General features: G+C 42.4%; 4 protein-coding genes across 4 annotated transcripts; 2 read left to right on the plus strand and 2 right to left on the minus strand.

Moving 5' to 3' along the window:
- Positions 1-933: 933 nt before the first annotated feature.
- LOC130456844 (histone H4) lies at positions 934-5,751 on the minus strand. The gene is made up of 3 exons (XM_056814287.1): positions 5,197-5,751; positions 3,221-3,320; positions 934-2,186 (listed from the first exon to the last, which is right to left on the minus strand). Exon 1 carries the CDS (start codon positions 5,709-5,711, stop codon positions 5,400-5,402), a length of 312 nt encoding a protein of 103 aa, XP_056670265.1. The 5' UTR covers positions 5,712-5,751; the 3' UTR covers positions 934-2,186; positions 3,221-3,320; positions 5,197-5,399.
- A 3,276-nt stretch (positions 5,752-9,027) lies between these two features.
- Positions 9,028-12,318, plus strand: LOC130456843 (histone H1.4-like). Its single transcript, XM_056814280.1, has one exon. It carries the CDS (start codon positions 9,133-9,135, stop codon positions 9,790-9,792), a length of 660 nt encoding a protein of 219 aa, XP_056670258.1. The 5' UTR covers positions 9,028-9,132; the 3' UTR covers positions 9,793-12,318.
- On the minus strand, positions 10,570-10,962 carry LOC100011383 (histone H2A type 1). The gene has a single exon (XM_056814283.1). It carries the CDS (start codon positions 10,960-10,962, stop codon positions 10,570-10,572), a length of 393 nt encoding a protein of 130 aa, XP_056670261.1.
- On the plus strand, positions 11,316-12,318 carry LOC100011425 (histone H2B type 2-E). Its single transcript, XM_056814285.1, has one exon. It carries the CDS (start codon positions 11,316-11,318, stop codon positions 11,694-11,696), a length of 381 nt encoding a protein of 126 aa, XP_056670263.1. The 3' UTR covers positions 11,697-12,318.
- Positions 12,319-18,314: the final 5,996 nt, after the last annotated feature.

Below are 18,314 nucleotides of genomic sequence, written 5' to 3' on the forward strand. Positions count from 1 at the left end.
AGAAAGGTTGAGAACCACTGAGCTAGACCCTTCAGGGAAGGGAGAAAAGAAGTCTACCTCAATATAACAAACAATAGACATCCTTTCCCTCACCTGATTAGACCTTTCCCCGAATTCGACCCCCTTTCTGATTGCCTTTAGTACTTTTTTATGTGGTCAAACACCTTTCCTTTTCTTTGTAATCGACTCTCAATTGACTTGCAATCAGCATTTCAAGGGTTAAGAAAATGAAATCCCATAGAAAATTACAGTACAAAGTCCAATGAGGAGGCCATGGAGCCTAAAAGATACAGTAAAACTCCTATCTAGAAAATTGTTAAGAAGATTCTGGCTCTGACCTTGCACATTTCTGAATTATGACTAAAACGGAGAAAGTGTTAATTTGAGAAAAACTCTCATGATTCAGAGAGCTAGGAACCAACAAGGGGGTAAGGGGTATGTCAAACCAATAACTCATAAACAAGTGATGATAACTGAAGGCACCATTGTATAGATTCCCTATAAAATAAGAATTATTTTTATAAGCCAATGGACATGCTGTCTGCTCTTTCTCTAATAAAAGGCCTATCAGCATCTTATCTAAGTCTCCTGTCTGCTCATTAGAATGATTTCTGGGGGTGCTAGCCCCTCCCCCCCCAAACCCACTCCACACAGGTATACATATCATCCACCTAAAGTCATCAGCAAGTATGGTTTGTAATGGGGATAATAAGCTAGATAAGCCTTCCCAATAAGATCAAGAGTTAAACAAGTATGCCCATTTTCATTGCTATAATTTAATATAGTATTGGACATGCTAGCAATAGCAATAAGAGAAGAAAAATAAGTTGAGGGAATCAGAATGGGCAAATAATAATAAAACTATCTCTGTTTGCAGATAATATGATAGCATATGTGGAAATTCAAAGTAGGAGGATATAAAGTAAGCCCAAATAAATCATCAGCATTGTTTAATATATCATCAACAAAGTTCTTCAGGAGATAAAAAGAGACATCCCATTTAAAATAACCACACAGAATAAAATACCCAGGAGTATACTTGTCAAAACAAACCAGGTAATTACAGGAATATAATTATAAAACACTTTTTACACAAATAAAGTCAAATTTAAATATTCAGGTAAATACTATTAGTGAGTAGATAGAGCCAATCTAATTAAAATGACACTCCCACCTAAATTAGTCTACTTATTCATCCCAATTAAATTATCAAAAAACTATTTTATTGAGAGCTAGAAATAATAAAAACAAATTTCATTTGGAAGAACAAAAGATCAAGAATACCAAAGGAATTAATTTTTTAAATGTAAAGGAAGAAAGTCTAGCAAAACTGGATTTTAAATTAAATCCATAATTATTAAAACTGTCTGGTATTAGCTAATAAATATAAACTTTATTTAAAAAAACCAAACTAACAGAACAGATATAAAACAAACAGAAATAAAAGATTAGAGTTACCTTGTATTTGACAAAAGTATAGATCCAAGTTTTGGGGATAAGAATGCATGGTTTGGTAAAAATTACTGGGACAACAGGAAAGTAGTTTGGCAGAAACTAGGTATAGACCAATATCTTATACCATTCATTAAAATAGGATCAAATTGATACATACCTTAAACATAAAAGGATATATCAAGCTAATTAGAAGAACAGGGAACAACACCCAATCAGATTTTTGGATAGTGTTATGGGGATTTTAGGAAAGGGGAAAGGGTTTATACACAAGGGAAAAATCACATTTAAATAACTTGAGTTTATTAACAAAGACGGGGAAGATATTGGGAAAGGAATAAGGGAAAGGGTAGCATCTGACTTTTTACCCAGAATAAATCCCACAGTAAATTCAGAATCTCACACACACAGAGTCAATGGTTGGTCAGGTATCAGGAATCTAAGTTGTGGTGTCCTCAAATGGTTCCAGCAAGGTAGAGGTCTTTTCTCCAGTCCATCTGTCCACCAGGAAGACTGGAGATTTTCCTCTAACCCTCAGCCAGTTGATCCTTAAAGGCCAGTTGATTGATAGGTGGCTTGTTCAGGGAGTCTCAGATACACACCTTCCTTCTTCACTTTCAACTCCAGACAGAGTCAGTTGGAAACTGCTCCTTGGAACTCTGACCCAACCAGCTCCTGAAAGCTTCTAAGTCTTAAGACCTGTCAATCATTCTTGCAACTTCTACCTTCCCTTGCTACAATAGGAAAGGAATTTATGAGTAAACAAGAGATGGAGAATATTGTAAGATATAAAATGTGTAATTTTGATTACATTAAATAAAAAAGTTTCTATACAAATAAAACAAATGTAGCCAAGATTAGTAGGAAAGCAGAAAATCAGGGTGAAATTTTTAATAAGCAATTTCTCAGATTTCTTATATCTAAAACATATAGAGAATTTTGTTGAGAATAAAAATCATCTCTCAATTGATAAATTGGCAAAAGATATGGACAGATAGAATAAAGAAATAAATTTCTTTAATAAAGAAATAAATTTCTTTAATAAAGAAATGAAAGTCATCTACAGGTATATGAAAAAATGTTCATATATAGGTATATGAAAAACGTCCTAAATCACTATTAATCAGAGAAGTGCAAATCAAAACGATCTTGAGATATCATCTCACACCTCTCAGATTGGCTAACATGATGAAAGGGCAAAATGTATTGTTGGAGGGGATGTGGAAAAATGGGGACATTCACTAATCACTACTGGTGGAGAGCAATTTGGAATTATGCCAGAGTTATAAAACTACGTATACCAAAGAAGATCAGTGGAAAAGAAAAATAACCTACATGTTTCAAGATATTTATAGCAGCTCTCTTTGAGGTAGCAAAGAACTAGAAATTGAGGGGATTTCAATTGGGGTATGGCTGGGAAAATTGTGATCTATGATTGTGTTGGAATATTACTGCACTATAAGAAAGAATGAGCAGGTTAATTTCTTTAAAACTTGGAAAGATTCATGTGAAATAAGAGCAACACAAGTAGAACTAAGAGAACATAGCTATGGAATATTATTTGAAGAATGTCTTGTGAATGTCCACCCCCAGATAATGACCTGAAAAATAGAAACACAATTTATATATACATATCTTTTTGTCAAGATATCTTAGAGGGAAGGGTGAGGCTGAAATACCTAGGAATAAGTTCTATTAAAGAAATTAATTAGCATTTTTAAAAAAATGGATCCATAAGTCAACACATTGTGATATCTGTTAAGAATACCTGGAAGGAATTTTTCCATTTTGTTTCCAGGACAGCTTTGTAGACATGTTTCACACATTCCATAAGTCACAAGTCACACAATGCCCCTTTCAGTGATTCCCTAGGTAGTGAAACACAAACCTTCTCAGAATAAGAAAGTATAATTTAAGAGAGTATGACAAATCCTAATTGCATTGGTCTTTTGTAGTACTTATTTCTGTGCAAGCAAGGAAATAGCACAAGGGGGAAACTCAATCAGACTGTCTTCTCTACCTTCTCGGCAATCTACACCTATCTCTATGACTAGCATTTATTGGGGGCAAGATAACATTGCCTGTGATAATCTCTGGGCAATTTCCCGTTGATCGTGGCCTAACAACATTAGGTCAAGCAGTTATATCTTCTGGTTGGTATCCTTGACTAGCCTGTCCCCAGGCCAGTCAAGGTTTCACTGAATTGTTAAATTTGACCTTCCTGAAGGGAATCTGACCACTTCACTCACATATTCCTACTCCCCTCACCTGACCCCAATATTAAAAAAAAAAAATTATTGGTTCGTATCCTCAGGATGAAATATAAAATCCTGACATTTTAAAGACCTCTATTAAAATTCCTATCTTTCTAACCTCCTTGCACCCTTACTAGAGCTTGACAAACTACATATTATTCCAGAAAATAATTTCAAACATTAGACAAAGCCAGGGGGAGCTATCTGAGGACATAAGTGAGGAATGATAAGAAAAAGAGAAAGAGGAGAGTGCATCTGAGAGATGTTATAAAGGATTAGCTTTGCAAAAAGCAAGAAGCAGGGGATCCCACAGGGCAAGGACTCGGTCAACATTCCCAGAGGACTGAGAAGCTGAGAGGCAGTTGGGACTGACTGTAGTCTGGAAAAAGACAGAGAAGTGGAGTTGGCTCTCTCTGAAGGAAAAGACTTTGAAGCTGCCAGGAAATTGCACCATCTTGAAGGAATGGTTGAGTGAGTGATTACCTCACATTAATCCTGTGTGGACCCACAGAGCTGTCACTGGGATTTCTGCTTGACCCCAAGGACTCCTGGTTGTGAGATTTCTCTGGGCCCTTTGTCCTTACCTCTAGGAATTCTTCCTTACCTTTAAATTTAGTTTAGAATAATTATAGAAAAGTTTAGGATTTTAACATCTGGGGTGGGTTAGAAGTTATTCCCTGGTTCCCCCTTCCCTTCAGTTGATTTTATATATATATATATATATATATATATATATATATATATATATATAGAGAGAGAGAGAGAGAGAGAGAGAGAGAGAGAGAGAGAGAGAGAGAGAGAGAGAGAGAGAGAGAGAGAGAGAGAGATTGAACCCTTCTTTTAAGCCACCTTTAAACAGAGCAGTAAGAGGGATGCCCTTTAAGGAAATGGCAAACTGGGCTGGGGACGGCCTGTGCCCAGTGAGGCTGGTTCTGTCTCTTACTGAATCACATGCGTCCTTTCCTTCTGAGTATAAGTGATACCTAATTGTGAAATTAAGGTTTACGTAGGGAAGGGAAACCCTAGTAAAAGTCACCTAAATGTGACGAGATGTACAAAGAAGTGGCTTGACTTTCCCTAAGGTCAACAGGAGAAAAGCAGCAGAGGCAGGACGCAAGTAGCCCGATTCTAAATACAGGGTTTTATGTTCCCCTACACCTTGCTTGGCGCATGTCTAGTAGAGCTACGTCCTTTTCCCATCATAACTAGCGGACGCCAACTTGCGGAGTGGGCTCTTCACAAAATGTTATCCAATCAGGTGGAGAACAGGCGACGTGCTAGCACAGTCCGGCCTCCTGGGACTAAAACCCAATTCAGTTACTTAGCGATGAGGGTTAGGGTTTTGTGTACAACTGCCCTGCCCCGCCCCGCCCCGCCCCGCCCCACCCCACCCCATCTTAACAGAATTGCTTCTACAACCTGCACGTTTTTTAGAGAACGGAAGCAAGGTACAGAGGTGGAACTGGGGGAAATAAAAAAACATAAATACCCCAGCAGAATTCCTCAAAAAAGTACATAAATAAAACCCGCAGATCCTCCAGCCTCAATGAGCAAAGCTGCACTGGAACACTTAAAACGACCCCCAGGAGACACTATGCACACAACTCCTTTTAAGTGACAAGGTGGGCGGCCCTAAAAAGGGCCTTTTGTGGGTGCAGAAGGCACGGCAATCACAGGCTCCAAGTTAGCGGATTAACCCCCAAAGCCGTACAGAGTTCGGCCTTGGCGCTTAAGAGCGTATACAACGTCCATGGCAGTGACGGTCTTCCTCTTAGCGTGCTCCGTGTAGGTGACAGCATCTCGGATCACGTTCTCCAGGAACACTTTGAGAACACCGCGGGTCTCTTCGTAAATAAGCCCAGAGATACGCTTAACGCCACCACGCCGAGCCAGGCGCCGGATGGCTGGCTTGGTGATGCCCTGGATGTTATCCCGCAACACCTTCCGGTGCCGCTTAGCACCTCCCTTGCCAAGACCCTTACCTCCCTTACCACGGCCAGACATTGTGAAAGCGGTAACAACGAACGGTACCCAACAGCCGACGGCCACGGTATATATAGACAGCGACCCATTCCGCCGGCGGACCTCTTTGAGAACAGGAAAGAGGCGGGGCAGACGGGAGGTGGGAGACAGCCCCAGGAAAATAAGCAGTAAGGTCCACCCTGTGGGCGTGGTCTGCAGCTTCCTCCTTCTGGAGAGGAGGGAAAGGGGAGCCTCACCGGAATCTTTCCCGAGTGTTATTTTACCTATTTGCTTTCAGGAGATCCGTGCCTTCAATTCAATTCAGTTCTGTAGTGATAGCAATCCCTTTGCTAGCGTTTCGTCTGTTTGCACTCTTCGAGTTGTCCTCCTTGAAAGCTGTGGTGGGAGTCTACGACTGCGTTTTTTGGTTTGGGTTTTGTTGTTTGTTTTTTGGCAAAGATTTTTTTTTTTCTGTGAGGAAGTTGTTGAATAAAAGTCCTGCCTTTCCTTAGCCTATTTTTATCATTCAATCCCAACACCTAGGAATCGAACGTGCAAACGAATATGACTACAAAAAAACAAAACAAAACAAAACAAAGGAAAACTTTGGTCGATGGGTTCAAACAGGTCTCTCAAGGGCGGGGTTGCCAACAACCCCTTCCTCCCTCCCTAGTTCTCTCCAGTTCCCTTTTACGTCCACTTCCGTCCAGCCATTACTTTCCTTTTGAAAGATGGAGGCGGAATTGCAATGGGGGGAAGGGAAGAAATTCAGACATGGAGGAGAGCAGCCCTTTGAGCCTTCTGTTTACCTCTGATCTCTCCTTCCTTTCTCCCTGTCAAGTCTATCTGGAGCTGCTCTACAAATTCCAACGTCCAGGGCAATGCCAGTCACATCCCTTGACCAACACTTGCACACAGGCACACACGTACACACACAATCAGTTGTCGAGCTTAGTGTAGTTAGCCTACTCCACATCTTCTGCAACAGGCCCACCACAACCACTTTGTGGTTTAATTGACTTTTCTCAGCTGACTACATGTTACACTCCTCACATTTTCTGGGTGATTTAAAATGGCCTAATTACTCTCTCTCTCCGTCAATTCCATCATTCCTCTTGTGGAAAGATCACGAGTGCGTGTGTGTGTGTGTGTGTGTGTGTGTGTGTGTGTTTATAGGGTCAGAGTAGCTAAAAATTTCTTGCCTTCCTTTAATAGCTATCTCACACTTCGAAAGGTGGTAGAAGCAACAAGAGCAACTGCTGCTCTGGATCCAAGAAGAAGGAACTGTTTGCTCTAGGGTTTGGGGAAAGGAATGATGCACATTTAGGTGGAGATAATTGGGACCTTAACAATTGGTGGTAGTATAGAAAAGAAGAAGAAAGCCAGCCACCACCTTGGATTTTGAGAGAGAAGATTGCAAAGGCTTCAAAGAAAGGATGGAGAGGACCTGTTGACCTAAAGTTCCATTAGAGCAGAAATGAGCCTAGGAGAAATGAATGAGAGGCTCCCAAGACTGAAACACCTAAAGATGAAGAGAAGCCTACTTCTAATGAGGAAGAAAAGAGAGAGTTGTCAGAAAAGACCAGTGGGCATGCATAGGGAACTTAGTGATGACTTTAGATTATTTAAAAAAAAGACAGAAGATGGAAATAAGAGTAGAAAATGGCAATTTAATTCAAAAGTGTGGCCTGATTCTAATCATAGTGTCAGGAGTACTGATCTAAAGGAAAGTATGGGACTCCAAAAAAAAGAGGGGGGGGGGCTTATTTTTTAGAACTATTCAAAAAGAAGATTCAAGACAGAGGCCTGGGGTACAGATGCAGGAAAGGAAAGGTTTTTCACATGAGGGAAAGCTAGTTGACAAACAGCCCTGGACAGGGGAGAGCATCACTGTGAATCGAATAAGGTGCTATTCAATAGGGGAAATTGACAACTCTCCTGCCCTTGGGTTCAAAAAGAGGCTTTGTCAGGACAATAGCTCCTGTGAAAAGAACCTGGGGATTTAAGTGAAGAGGATTCAGTTGTGAGATAAGGAAGCCAGAAAAGTTTAGATCTAATGTGCGCAATGAAGACTAGAGTCCACTGGAGACCACTTCTGGAGTGCTGTGTCTGGTTCTGGGAGACCAATTTTAGAAAGTTCAGTGACAAGCTTGACATCTTCAAGAGGAGAGAGGGGCCTGGGCCTAGAGGTCTTTGGAAGAAACAGAAGTTGTTTAGCTTGAAGGTTGTATGAATGCATATGTGGTGGGTGAGGTGCTAGAGAAGAAGGGACAGGGAGGCATTTAGTGAAATGGTACTGAGAAGGGGAAGGTCTGGTAGCACAGGATAGCTTTGAACTCAGAGGGTGGTTTGGAGGAGTAATTAGGTTTGTTCAGATGCAGAGAGGCTGACGGTGGCTTTTGTGGCTGGGGAAATGTTTCTTAACCATTTGGAGCTATCCTTAAGTGCAAAAGGGCTGCTTCTAGCGGTGATCCCCCTGCATCCCCCTTCAAGCAAAGCAAAGGCTGCAGGCCACTCATTGGGGGTACATTGTACAGTGTAGATCTCTGTTCTGGTACAGTTTAGGTTAGATGTCACCTGTGGTGCATTCCCAGCTGAGAGATTCGGTGATGTTTTTGAACTGCTTGGAAGGGGGAAGTGAGGAAGCTGCATGGTTGCCATTGTCCCCCTCCCTCTTTTCCACACACCCCACCCCCTTTCTGCCGGAGACCGACCCATCCCCATCAAAACCTAGGCCTTTCTTGGGTTGAAATTCAAGAGGTGGAACTTTGTATTCGTGGTCCAAGGACCTTCCAAAGCCACCTACGTCCTGAAGGGAGCTGTCTGTGTTGGATGCAAAATCCTTCTTGCAGCATCTCATTCCCATGAATCCCTATGCCGAAATGGCCTAAGAGCCTGTGCTACTTCCCTCACTGAGAAACGCGATTTCGATGTCAATGGGAAGAGAATCTTTTTCGTTTTTTAATAAGTGAGAAGTCGAGTGTCTGTAGAACTATGCCGTGGGGGAAAGGCCATGAGGGGTAACAGGACAGCTTTCAAATTTGAAGGAAACACGGGGAGTAGTCTGCGTTTGACCCGAGTTTCGTGGATAGTTAGGGGGATTGGGAGAGGCTCCGAGCGCAGTATTTGAGGTTGCAGCGAAAAGCCGGGCAGCACACGAACCCAGAGTCTTCTGGCTTCAGGTTCGGATAGAAATAGCGCGATTAGGTGCCGAGGATTTTTGTGTTTTTTCCCTTTTTTCAGGGGTAAGAAACACAACCATGAAGGAGAGTGGAGAGGCTGTAAGAGACTGAGAAGGCGGGTTGCACCGCGAACCAATCACAGCGCGGCTCCCTTGTCTATATATACTCACGGGCCCAGCGTCCCGGGATATAGCGACTGTGGTGGTCTGTCTTTCCTTTTTTTATTTTTTATTTTTTTATCTCGTCCTAGGTTTCTTCCGACCCAGTCGCAGCGCGAAACGATGTCTGAGACTGCGCCCGCCGCCCCGGCCACTCCAGCCCCCGCGCCGGCTGAGAAGACTCCGGTCAAGAAGAAGGTCAAGAAGCCTGCTGGAGCTGGAGGAGCCCGGCGCAAAGCTGCAGGCCCCCCGGTGTCTGAGCTGATCACTAAGGCTGTGGAAGCCTCCAAAGAGCGCAGCGGCGTGTCTCTGGCCGCCCTCAAGAAGGCGCTGGCGGCAGCTGGCTACGACGTGGAGAAGAACAACAGCCGCATCAAGCTGGGGCTCAAGAGCTTGGTGAGCAAAGGTACTTTGGTGCAGACCAAAGGCACCGGGGCTTCCGGTTCTTTTAAGCTCAACAAGAAGGCTTCTGCCGGCGAGGGCAAAGCGAAGGGCAAGAAGGCGGCTGCCGCCAAGGCCAAGAAGCCGGCTAGCGGTGCAGCCAAGAAGCCCAAGAAAGCGGCAGGGGCGGCAGCTGCTAAGAAAGGTGTCAAGAAGACGCCAAAGAAGGCCAAGAAGCCGGCTGCGGTGGGAGCCAAGAAGGCCACCAAGAGCCCAAAGAAGCCCAAAGCGGCCAAGGCGAAAAAAGTGGCCAAGAGCCCTGCTAAGGCTAAGCTGGCTAAGCCCAAGGCGGCTAAGCCTAAGGCGGCCAAGCCTAAGAAGGCAGCGCCAAAGAAAAAATGAAGGGTGCTATGGGAGAACTCCGCTTTTAGAAGCCTCAAAAGGCTCTTTTCAGAGCCACCCCAAATCCTCAGAAAGAGCTTAATACAATACTTTTCTCCCTCCTCAGTTTCCCTACACTCTTGGTGCGGAGGGAGGGCAAAATGCGTGGCGGTGGGGATGTATTCGCAAAAGCGGAAAAATTCAAGCGCCTCGGATGAGGGCTTGCTTCTTGGGACATCCCAAGCCGTGACCCGCCAGCTTGGCTATGAAGAGATTCGCTCTTCAGCCTCGGCTAACACTTAACGACCGAGATCTGAGCTGCCTGCACATTCGGGAGCCCATTAACAGCTCTCCGCACTTCTGCAAGCCTATACTGCTAGTACGTTCCCCGATGTTGGCTCGAACCCCCGCCCCCTTCCAAAAGCAAATATTTCCGCTTCTTGCATGAAATGTTGGGTGTGTTGACTCGCAAGAATGTCCCGGGACGCTGGGGACGTCCTCTGGCACACAAGAATGCTTTTCGCGCATGCATATATATACCCTTCGCTTGACACTTACTGGCAACCCCGGGACAAGTGAGTTGGGTTGCCTTCCAGAAATCCTCGTATTGCCAAAGACTAGGGCTAACAGACTGGGCTGCACTTGGAAACCCAATACTTGTGCTTGATCCTAACCCCCTACTGTCGGGACAGCTTTTTTAAGTTGGGGACCGGGGCGTGTAACGGCTTTTTCTTTGAAAAAAATGGGTGGCTCTGAAAAGAGCCTTTGGTTTCTGGGGCTAACCTTCATGAAACCCCTTTACTTGCCCTTGGTTTTGTGGTGACTCTCGGTCTTCTTGGGCAACAGCACAGCCTGAATGTTGGGCAGAACGCCACCCTGCGCAATGGTGACCTTGCCCAGTAACTTGTTCAGCTCTTCGTCGTTGCGGATGGCCAGCTGTAGGTGGCGGGGAATGATACGCGTCTTCTTGTTGTCACGGGCCGCGTTGCCGGCCAATTCCAGAATCTCAGCAGTCAAGTACTCCAGCACCGCTGCTAGGTAGACTGGCGCTCCCGCGCCGACTCGCTCCGAGTAGTTGCCTTTACGGAGCAAACGGTGCACCCGACCCACCGGAAACTGCAGACCTGCCCGAGAAGAACGAGACTTGGCCTTGGCGCGGGCTTTGCCTCCCTGCTTTCCGCGTCCAGACATATCGAACAGAAAAAGCAGTTCTTGGTAGAAACTTAGAAAAACACGCCGCTTTTTCCCCCTTTTCGCAGGACGCAGGACCTATTATACTATCAAGCGGGAGGCTAAACGGAGCTCTCCCATTGGTCCAGAGCCGCTCTTGCTTATCCAGCCAATTGAAAACTTGGACGGTCATCTGGTCCTTTGCATATGCTCCTCCCAATACGGAAACGGCTTTGAACATGCTTCATCCAATCCGGCGTTAGGGATTTCCAATCTCTCATTTGAATACGCGCACTACAAGTAGCACCGACTGAGTGAGAGCAAACATCCGCGTTTGAGTTTCTCTGAGCTTTTGCTTCGCTCTATTCCTCGACATGCCGGAACCCGCCAAGTCTGCTCCTGCCCCGAAAAAGGGTTCTAAGAAGGCGGTGACCAAAGCGCAAAAGAAAGATGGCAAGAAGCGCAAGCGTAGTCGCAAGGAGAGCTACTCTATCTACGTGTACAAGGTGCTGAAGCAGGTCCACCCGGACACGGGCATCTCGTCCAAGGCTATGGGCATCATGAATTCTTTCGTCAACGACATCTTCGAGCGCATCGCCGGCGAGGCTTCCCGCCTGGCGCACTACAACAAGCGCTCCACCATCACTTCCCGGGAGATCCAGACGGCCGTGCGCCTGCTGCTGCCCGGGGAATTGGCCAAGCACGCCGTTTCCGAAGGTACCAAGGCTGTTACCAAGTACACCAGCTCCAAGTAGGCTTGGACAGCAAAATCCTCTAAAAAAATTGACCCAAGGGCTCTTTTAAGAGCCACCCACACTTTCAAAGAAAAGAGCTCTAACCTTGTGGGGTCGTGTGGCTTTGTCCAGCGTGTCCTCTGGTAAGCCTTCTATTAAGTAATGTGTAAATCTTGCTTATTTCTTGTGTAAGGGGCTGTAAGGAAGATGAGAAATATGTTTGTCGCCTTGACATAATGCCTTACCTCACCTCTTCTTCCCCCCAGTTCTCGCCAGTCTTGATCTTCATCCAGTGTAGTTGTACTTTATTTGCACCGTTTTCGGGTTTGACTGGAGAGTACTAAACGGGCCTTAATACCCCAGGCCAACACGGGCAGAAAGTTGCATAAACGGCACAATAGGACCTGCTATCGCTCCTTTGTGGTAATTCAAAAGAAAAGCTAAAGAGTTTGCGCGGGAAAATGCTGGAAAAACTGGAGGGATGCAAAACAAGGCATAGTATCCAGCATCTCATGGGCGCATAGGAAAGTAAAACTCCAAAAACTCCAAAAACATTGCTTTCTTGAAATATGGGATAGGGAGGATCACAAAAGGTAACATGGACTGCTTTGATCATGTAAAATTAAAAGTATATAAGACCTAATGCCAGACGTCATAACTTTAGAAGGTAAAGTGGTTACCTCAGGGAAGTTTTTTCTTTGTCAAGGGAACCTAATATTCCCTGATTTTCATTAATAAGGCCATTCCTCAATATAAAAATGGTCCAAGGACATGAACATGCAGTTTGCAATGTAGAAAATCCAATATAACAACCACGGTTTTTTTTCCCAAAATGCCAGAGAAATGTAAACTCAAAGCAAAACGTGTTGTTCCATTGTCCGTATCCATCAAATCGCAGAGATGGCATAAGAGGAAAATGAGAAATGTTGGGAGAATAGGTATATTGAAGTACTATTGGCCTAGCTGTGAAATTATCCCCACCACCATCACCACTTCTGCTACTGAATCTTTTCCCAACTGCTAGATTTCCCCTCTTCACACCCCCCCCCACACACACACACCTTCTGCATCTATTCCCTAAAAGTCACTAGACTATATAAACCCTTTCATCCCACTATGCCAATGTTAAGCCTCTACCCTCAAGATCACTTAATGAGCTTTGTAGAGGACCCTTAGGTACCAAAATATTTATTGGAGTTCTTTCTGTAGTGACCAAAAAAAAAAAAATATATATATATATATATATATATATATATATATATGGATGGAATGGTGTTATAAGAAAAGAGTTTCAAATAAACATGGGCAGAGAAGACATCTATGAATTTGATACAGAGTGAAGTGAGCGGAACTGGAAGAAGAATTTATTTAAGAATGACAGGAACACCAAAGAGATAAAGAAAAATACATGTACAAGAATATTCATAGCTTCGCTCTTTGTGGTTGTAAAAAATTGGAAAATGAGGGAATGCCCTTCAATTGGGGAATGACTGAACAAATTGTGGTATATGTTGGTTATGGAATACTATTGTGCACAAAGGTGCACAATATGGTGGAGGAATTCCATGGGAACTGGAACAACCTCCAAGAAGTGATGCAGAGCGAAAGGAGCAGAACCAGGAGAACATTGTACACAGAGGTACAATTGTACATTGTACACTGTGGTACAATTGAATGTAATGGACTTCTCCATTATCGGCAATGCAGTGATCCTGAACACTATCCACATTCAAAGGAAACAACATGGGAGTAGAAACTCAGAAGAAAAACAACTGCTTGATCACATGAGTCGATGTGGATATGATTGGGGATGTAGACTCTAAATGAACATCCTAATGCAAACACCAACAACATGGAAATGGATTCTGATCAAGGACACGTGTGAATTTCAAGTTGGCTATGGAGGGGGGTGGGGGGAGAGGAGGGAGGAATAGAATATGATTTTTGTGTCCAAGGAATAATATTTGAAATTGATCAAATAAAAATAAAAAAGAATGACAAGGAACATTATAAAGTGAAACAACTTTAAAAGAACTGGTCACTGCAATAATAAACTTCTTATCTATAAGACTGAAATGAAAAAAAAAATGCTGCCCACCTCCTTGCAAAAAGGTAATAAAATGAGGAATGAGATATACATATTTAGGCACTATAAGGTTAGGACAGAAAGATTCTTTTCATTTAAAATTGTTCATTGTGGAGCAGATTCCATTAGGGGAACAAATGACAATCCTTGAAAGACAGAGACAAAAAGAGACAGAACAAAATAAAATCCATGGAATGTTATAGCATCTAAATGCTTAAAGGAGCTAGAGATATAAAAGTTTAATGTAGGGACATTCTTTTTTTTTTTTTTTAATTTTAAATATATTTTATTTGATCATTTCCAAGCATTATTCGTTAAAGACATAGATCATTTTCTTTTCCTCCCCCCCCACCCCCCATAGCCGACGCGTAAGTCCACTGGGCATTAGATGTTTTCTTGATTTGAACCCATTGCTTTGTTGATAGTATTTGCATTAGAGTGTTCATTTAGAGTCTCTCCTCTGTCATGTCCCCTCAACCTCTGTATTCAGGCAGTTGCTTTTCCTCGGTGTTTCCACTCCCATAGTTTATCCTTTGCTTATGAATAGTGTTTTTTTTCTCCTAGATCCCTGCAAATTGTTCAGGGACATTACACCGCCACTAATGGAGAAGTCCATTACGTTCGATTATACCACAGTGTATTAGTCTCTGTGTACAATGTTCTCCTGGTTCTGCTCCTCTCGCTCTGCATCACTTCCTGGAGGTTGTTCCAGTCTCCATGGAACTTCTCCACTTTATTATTCCTTTTAGCACAATAGTATTCCATCACCAACATATACCACAGTTTGTTCAGCCATTCCCCAATTGATGGGCATCCCCTCGTTTTCCAGTTTTGGGCCACCACAAAGAGCGCAGCTATGAATATTTTTGTACAAGTCTTTGTGTCCATTATCTCTTTGGGGTACAGACCCAGCAGTGCTATGGCTGGGTCAAAGGGTAGATATTCTTTTAGCACCCTTTGGGCATAGTTCCAAATTGCTGTAGGGACATTCTTACTGGGGTTTCATTTCTCACTCTGCTACTGTGCTGCATTTCACAATCCCAGAAACTCATCATTCTTTAAGGTGACATCAAATCTGACACTCACACCTCCTTTAACATCTCTTTAATCCTGGGTCCTGTGATTTTTAAATCTCTATCTTGCTTGGTCTAGCACCCAAAATTGTGCACACCCATACTACACGGGCATGTGCTAGTCAATGGCAAATCAGAAATAACTAACTGCCCACCTGGGCTGTCCCAAGCCAAGCTTGAGCCACCCTTGGTACGTGTGAGGCGCAGGAAGTGAGATAGAGAACAGCCTCTGGAGTTTGCTCACTTCCTGTGGACAGGGATAGGTGCCAGTTCGTTCTAGGAGTTCAAGCATGGAGACCTGCAGGCAGCTTTCTTTCAGATCGGTCACGTGAGTGAAGGACTGATTTCCTTCTCTACCTTGGCCTTCCGGGCCTAAGCTCCCTCTGGCTCAGCCAGAAGGTTGAGTTAACCTTTTTCCCTTTCCCTTTCTTTCCTTCTCTCCCTCTCCTTCTTTCTCACTCCTGTTGTAATTAAACCACCATGAAACTCCATACTGACTTGGGTGTTTCATTTAGGAATTTCATAAATGAATTCCTCGGTGACCTTAAATTAATATATACCAGTCTTTAAAGGTGATTTCACTATCACAGTCCTGGCCATCTTTCTGATTGGGTAAGGTGTAAGTTTTGGGGTGGAATGTAGGCAACTGGAAGCTCATCTCAGATCATCCTTTTTTGGATAACACCCAGGGAATTCACCTCATCATTTCCCATCCACCTGCTCTTCTGGAAATCACGATCTCCAGAAAAATCATCATTCTGGAAAATAAATTTCAAATCTGAAAATCACACCTCCTCAGATCATTTCTCATTCCAGCTTTAGGACTTCACAGTGCCCCTGAGAATATAACCTGCCCCCATTCTCTCCACATATTTAAATATATATATATATATATATATATATATATATATATATATATATATATATATATATATATATATATATATATATATATATATATATATTTTTAAATCCTTATCTTCTGTCTTAAGGACTAAGAAATGGGAGTTAAGTGGCTTGCCCAGGGTCACCTAGCTAGAACTTGTCTGAAGTCAAATTTGAACCCAGGGCCTCCTGAGAGAGAGGGAAGAGAGAGGAGAGGGAGAGGGAAAGAAAGAGAGAGACAGAGACAGAGACAGAGTCTTAAGCTTTTCATTATATCCCTAGGTATGAGCATAGAACCTAAGATGTTTCATGGTTCCTTGAAGCACAAGTAAACACTACCCTATTGGGAATTAGCCACAATGGGGGGGGGGGGCACCCAGGGTCAAGAAGAGGTGTTGATCACTGCCAAAAGTTACATAAATGTCAAATGAATAATAGCCATTAAATTTAGCACGTTAGAGATCAGTGTCTCCACTTAAGCCTTAAGAGAAGAGTTTTAGTAGAATCATGGTTTTAGGAATTAGAGGTTTTGCAGATAAGTAAAGCCCTGATTGATGAGCCCTGATTGCAATACCATATCCCATCAGTTGATATAGTATTGCGCCACATCATGGCATAAGTCTAGCCTTCTAAATGATGGAAAAGACTAGATAGACATGTTTGGGGGAACCTAAATCCTTTAAATCACATAGAATAGTATGAATTTTAGATTCTTCTACCCTACTAAGTCTAACAAAATCAGGAATGTCTTGTGAACTTTAAATTACTCCACCCTACTTAGATCTTACTTTATGGTGAAGATAAAGTTGTAATCTCCTGATTGAAAAATGAAGGTACTTAATTCTTTATAGTGAAGCTAGAACTTTAAGTTAAGTCTATTTTTAGATTTTAATACAAAAAAGGTGTTAAGTAACTATAAAGGGTAAATTAATCACAAGAAGGTCAAGTAACTAACAAAAGGTGAACTTAACAAAGAAGTGTTAAATAACTCTAAAGATATAATGTAATCAAAGAAGATGAAAACTAAGGAATGGGCATTTAGAGGAGGGGGACATAAGAGTGAAAGGTCTATATATTTGGCTCACTTCCTCTCTCAAGTACCTTTTGGTGGTGGAGATTTGGCTGGTGGCAGTGTGCTGAGCCTTTTGGTATCTTTATATGGGTACAAGCTATTGTCCAGTTCGGTGGTGAGTTTCTGGCTGAGTTTTTTCTCCTTTACTTTCCAAACTTATCCTCTTAGAAGCCTCTAATCTCCTTCAGAGACCTAGCGGCATAAATCTTGGACTTTTCCTGGCACAGGCCAGGCGGGAGAAAAACCTATATACTCTTCCCTCTTTCTCCTTAAATCCCTCTATATTAATTCAAAATACCATAAATTTCCAGACTGACTTGGGCATTTTATTTGGGATTTTTTTCCCTGGTGACCAATTAATTTAGATTTTAAGTCACAATCCTAAAATTATCTTTACAGTAGGGATCATGAGATTTAGACCCATCTGCTTTTAGCACAGGGGTACACATGGTAGGTACATAAAAAATACTAGATTTTAATATATCCTTTTTTGGTCCATCAAGATAGATTTTTCTTGTGTTGTAATCAAATAATTCCATGGTACAAATTCAGACATTTGTTTCTGTATTCTCCACTTGGCACATTGTGTAACTGAATAGAATATTTTCAATTTTAAATCATTCTAACATGATGATGCATAGTAAATATTTAGTGATTCTAACCCTGAACTCAACAGATTTTCTATAGAGCAGATATTTCTATAGAGCTAGAGTGCATTTTTAGGAGTTTATTTCTTGAATTTTAAGATAACTTTTAATTAAAGCCTTTGGGTTTTGTTTTTAACTTCAGTGTAATTCCCAGGGTGCTTCCTCCTCTCATGAAACCAATACCAAATAATAAAATATTATTTTCAATGAGAAAAGGAGGAAAAATCAGCACAATGATCTATGTAAACTAAAATGTTGAATATGTGCATTATTCAACACTTGTGGACCTTCCATCTCTGCAAGATTTGGTGTAGGAATGTCCTTTCATGTATCTTCTTTGCAGGTATGCTTGGCCTTTATAATTTTGGGACATTTCATTTTTATTTGTATATGTGTGGGGTTTTTTTTGGTTTTAATTTGTGCTTATTGTTTTCTTGGATCTGCCTACTTTATTCATGTAGATTTCTCCATGCTTCAATTCATCACATTCATCATTTAATATGACCAATGTGACAAGGAAATCACTTTAAAAGACTGATATATATTAATTTAAGGTCGCCAAGGAATTTAGCTATGTAATTCCTAAATGAAAACTCAAGTCAGCAGTCAACCTTTTATGGAGTTTAATTACAAACAGGATGAAGAAAGGTATTAGAGATTAGAGAGAGAAGGAGAGAGAAAGGGGAGAGAAGGGAATAGGGCTTAAATACCCCTTCTGTTTAGGCTGGGCCAAAAGGCCCAAGCCCTTAGATAGCTGGGGCAAAGAAAGGAGATCAGTTGACCAAAATGGAGAAACAGTCTCAGGGGCCTCCACCTCCAGCTTCCTTCAGAGCCAACTCTCAAAGCACCACCTCTCAGAGCCAAAACCTCTCCAAC

The sequence above is a fragment of the Monodelphis domestica genome, chromosome 2, assembly GCF_027887165.1.
Source record: "Monodelphis domestica isolate mMonDom1 chromosome 2, mMonDom1.pri, whole genome shotgun sequence".
Taxonomy (NCBI): domain Eukaryota; kingdom Metazoa; phylum Chordata; class Mammalia; order Didelphimorphia; family Didelphidae; genus Monodelphis; species Monodelphis domestica.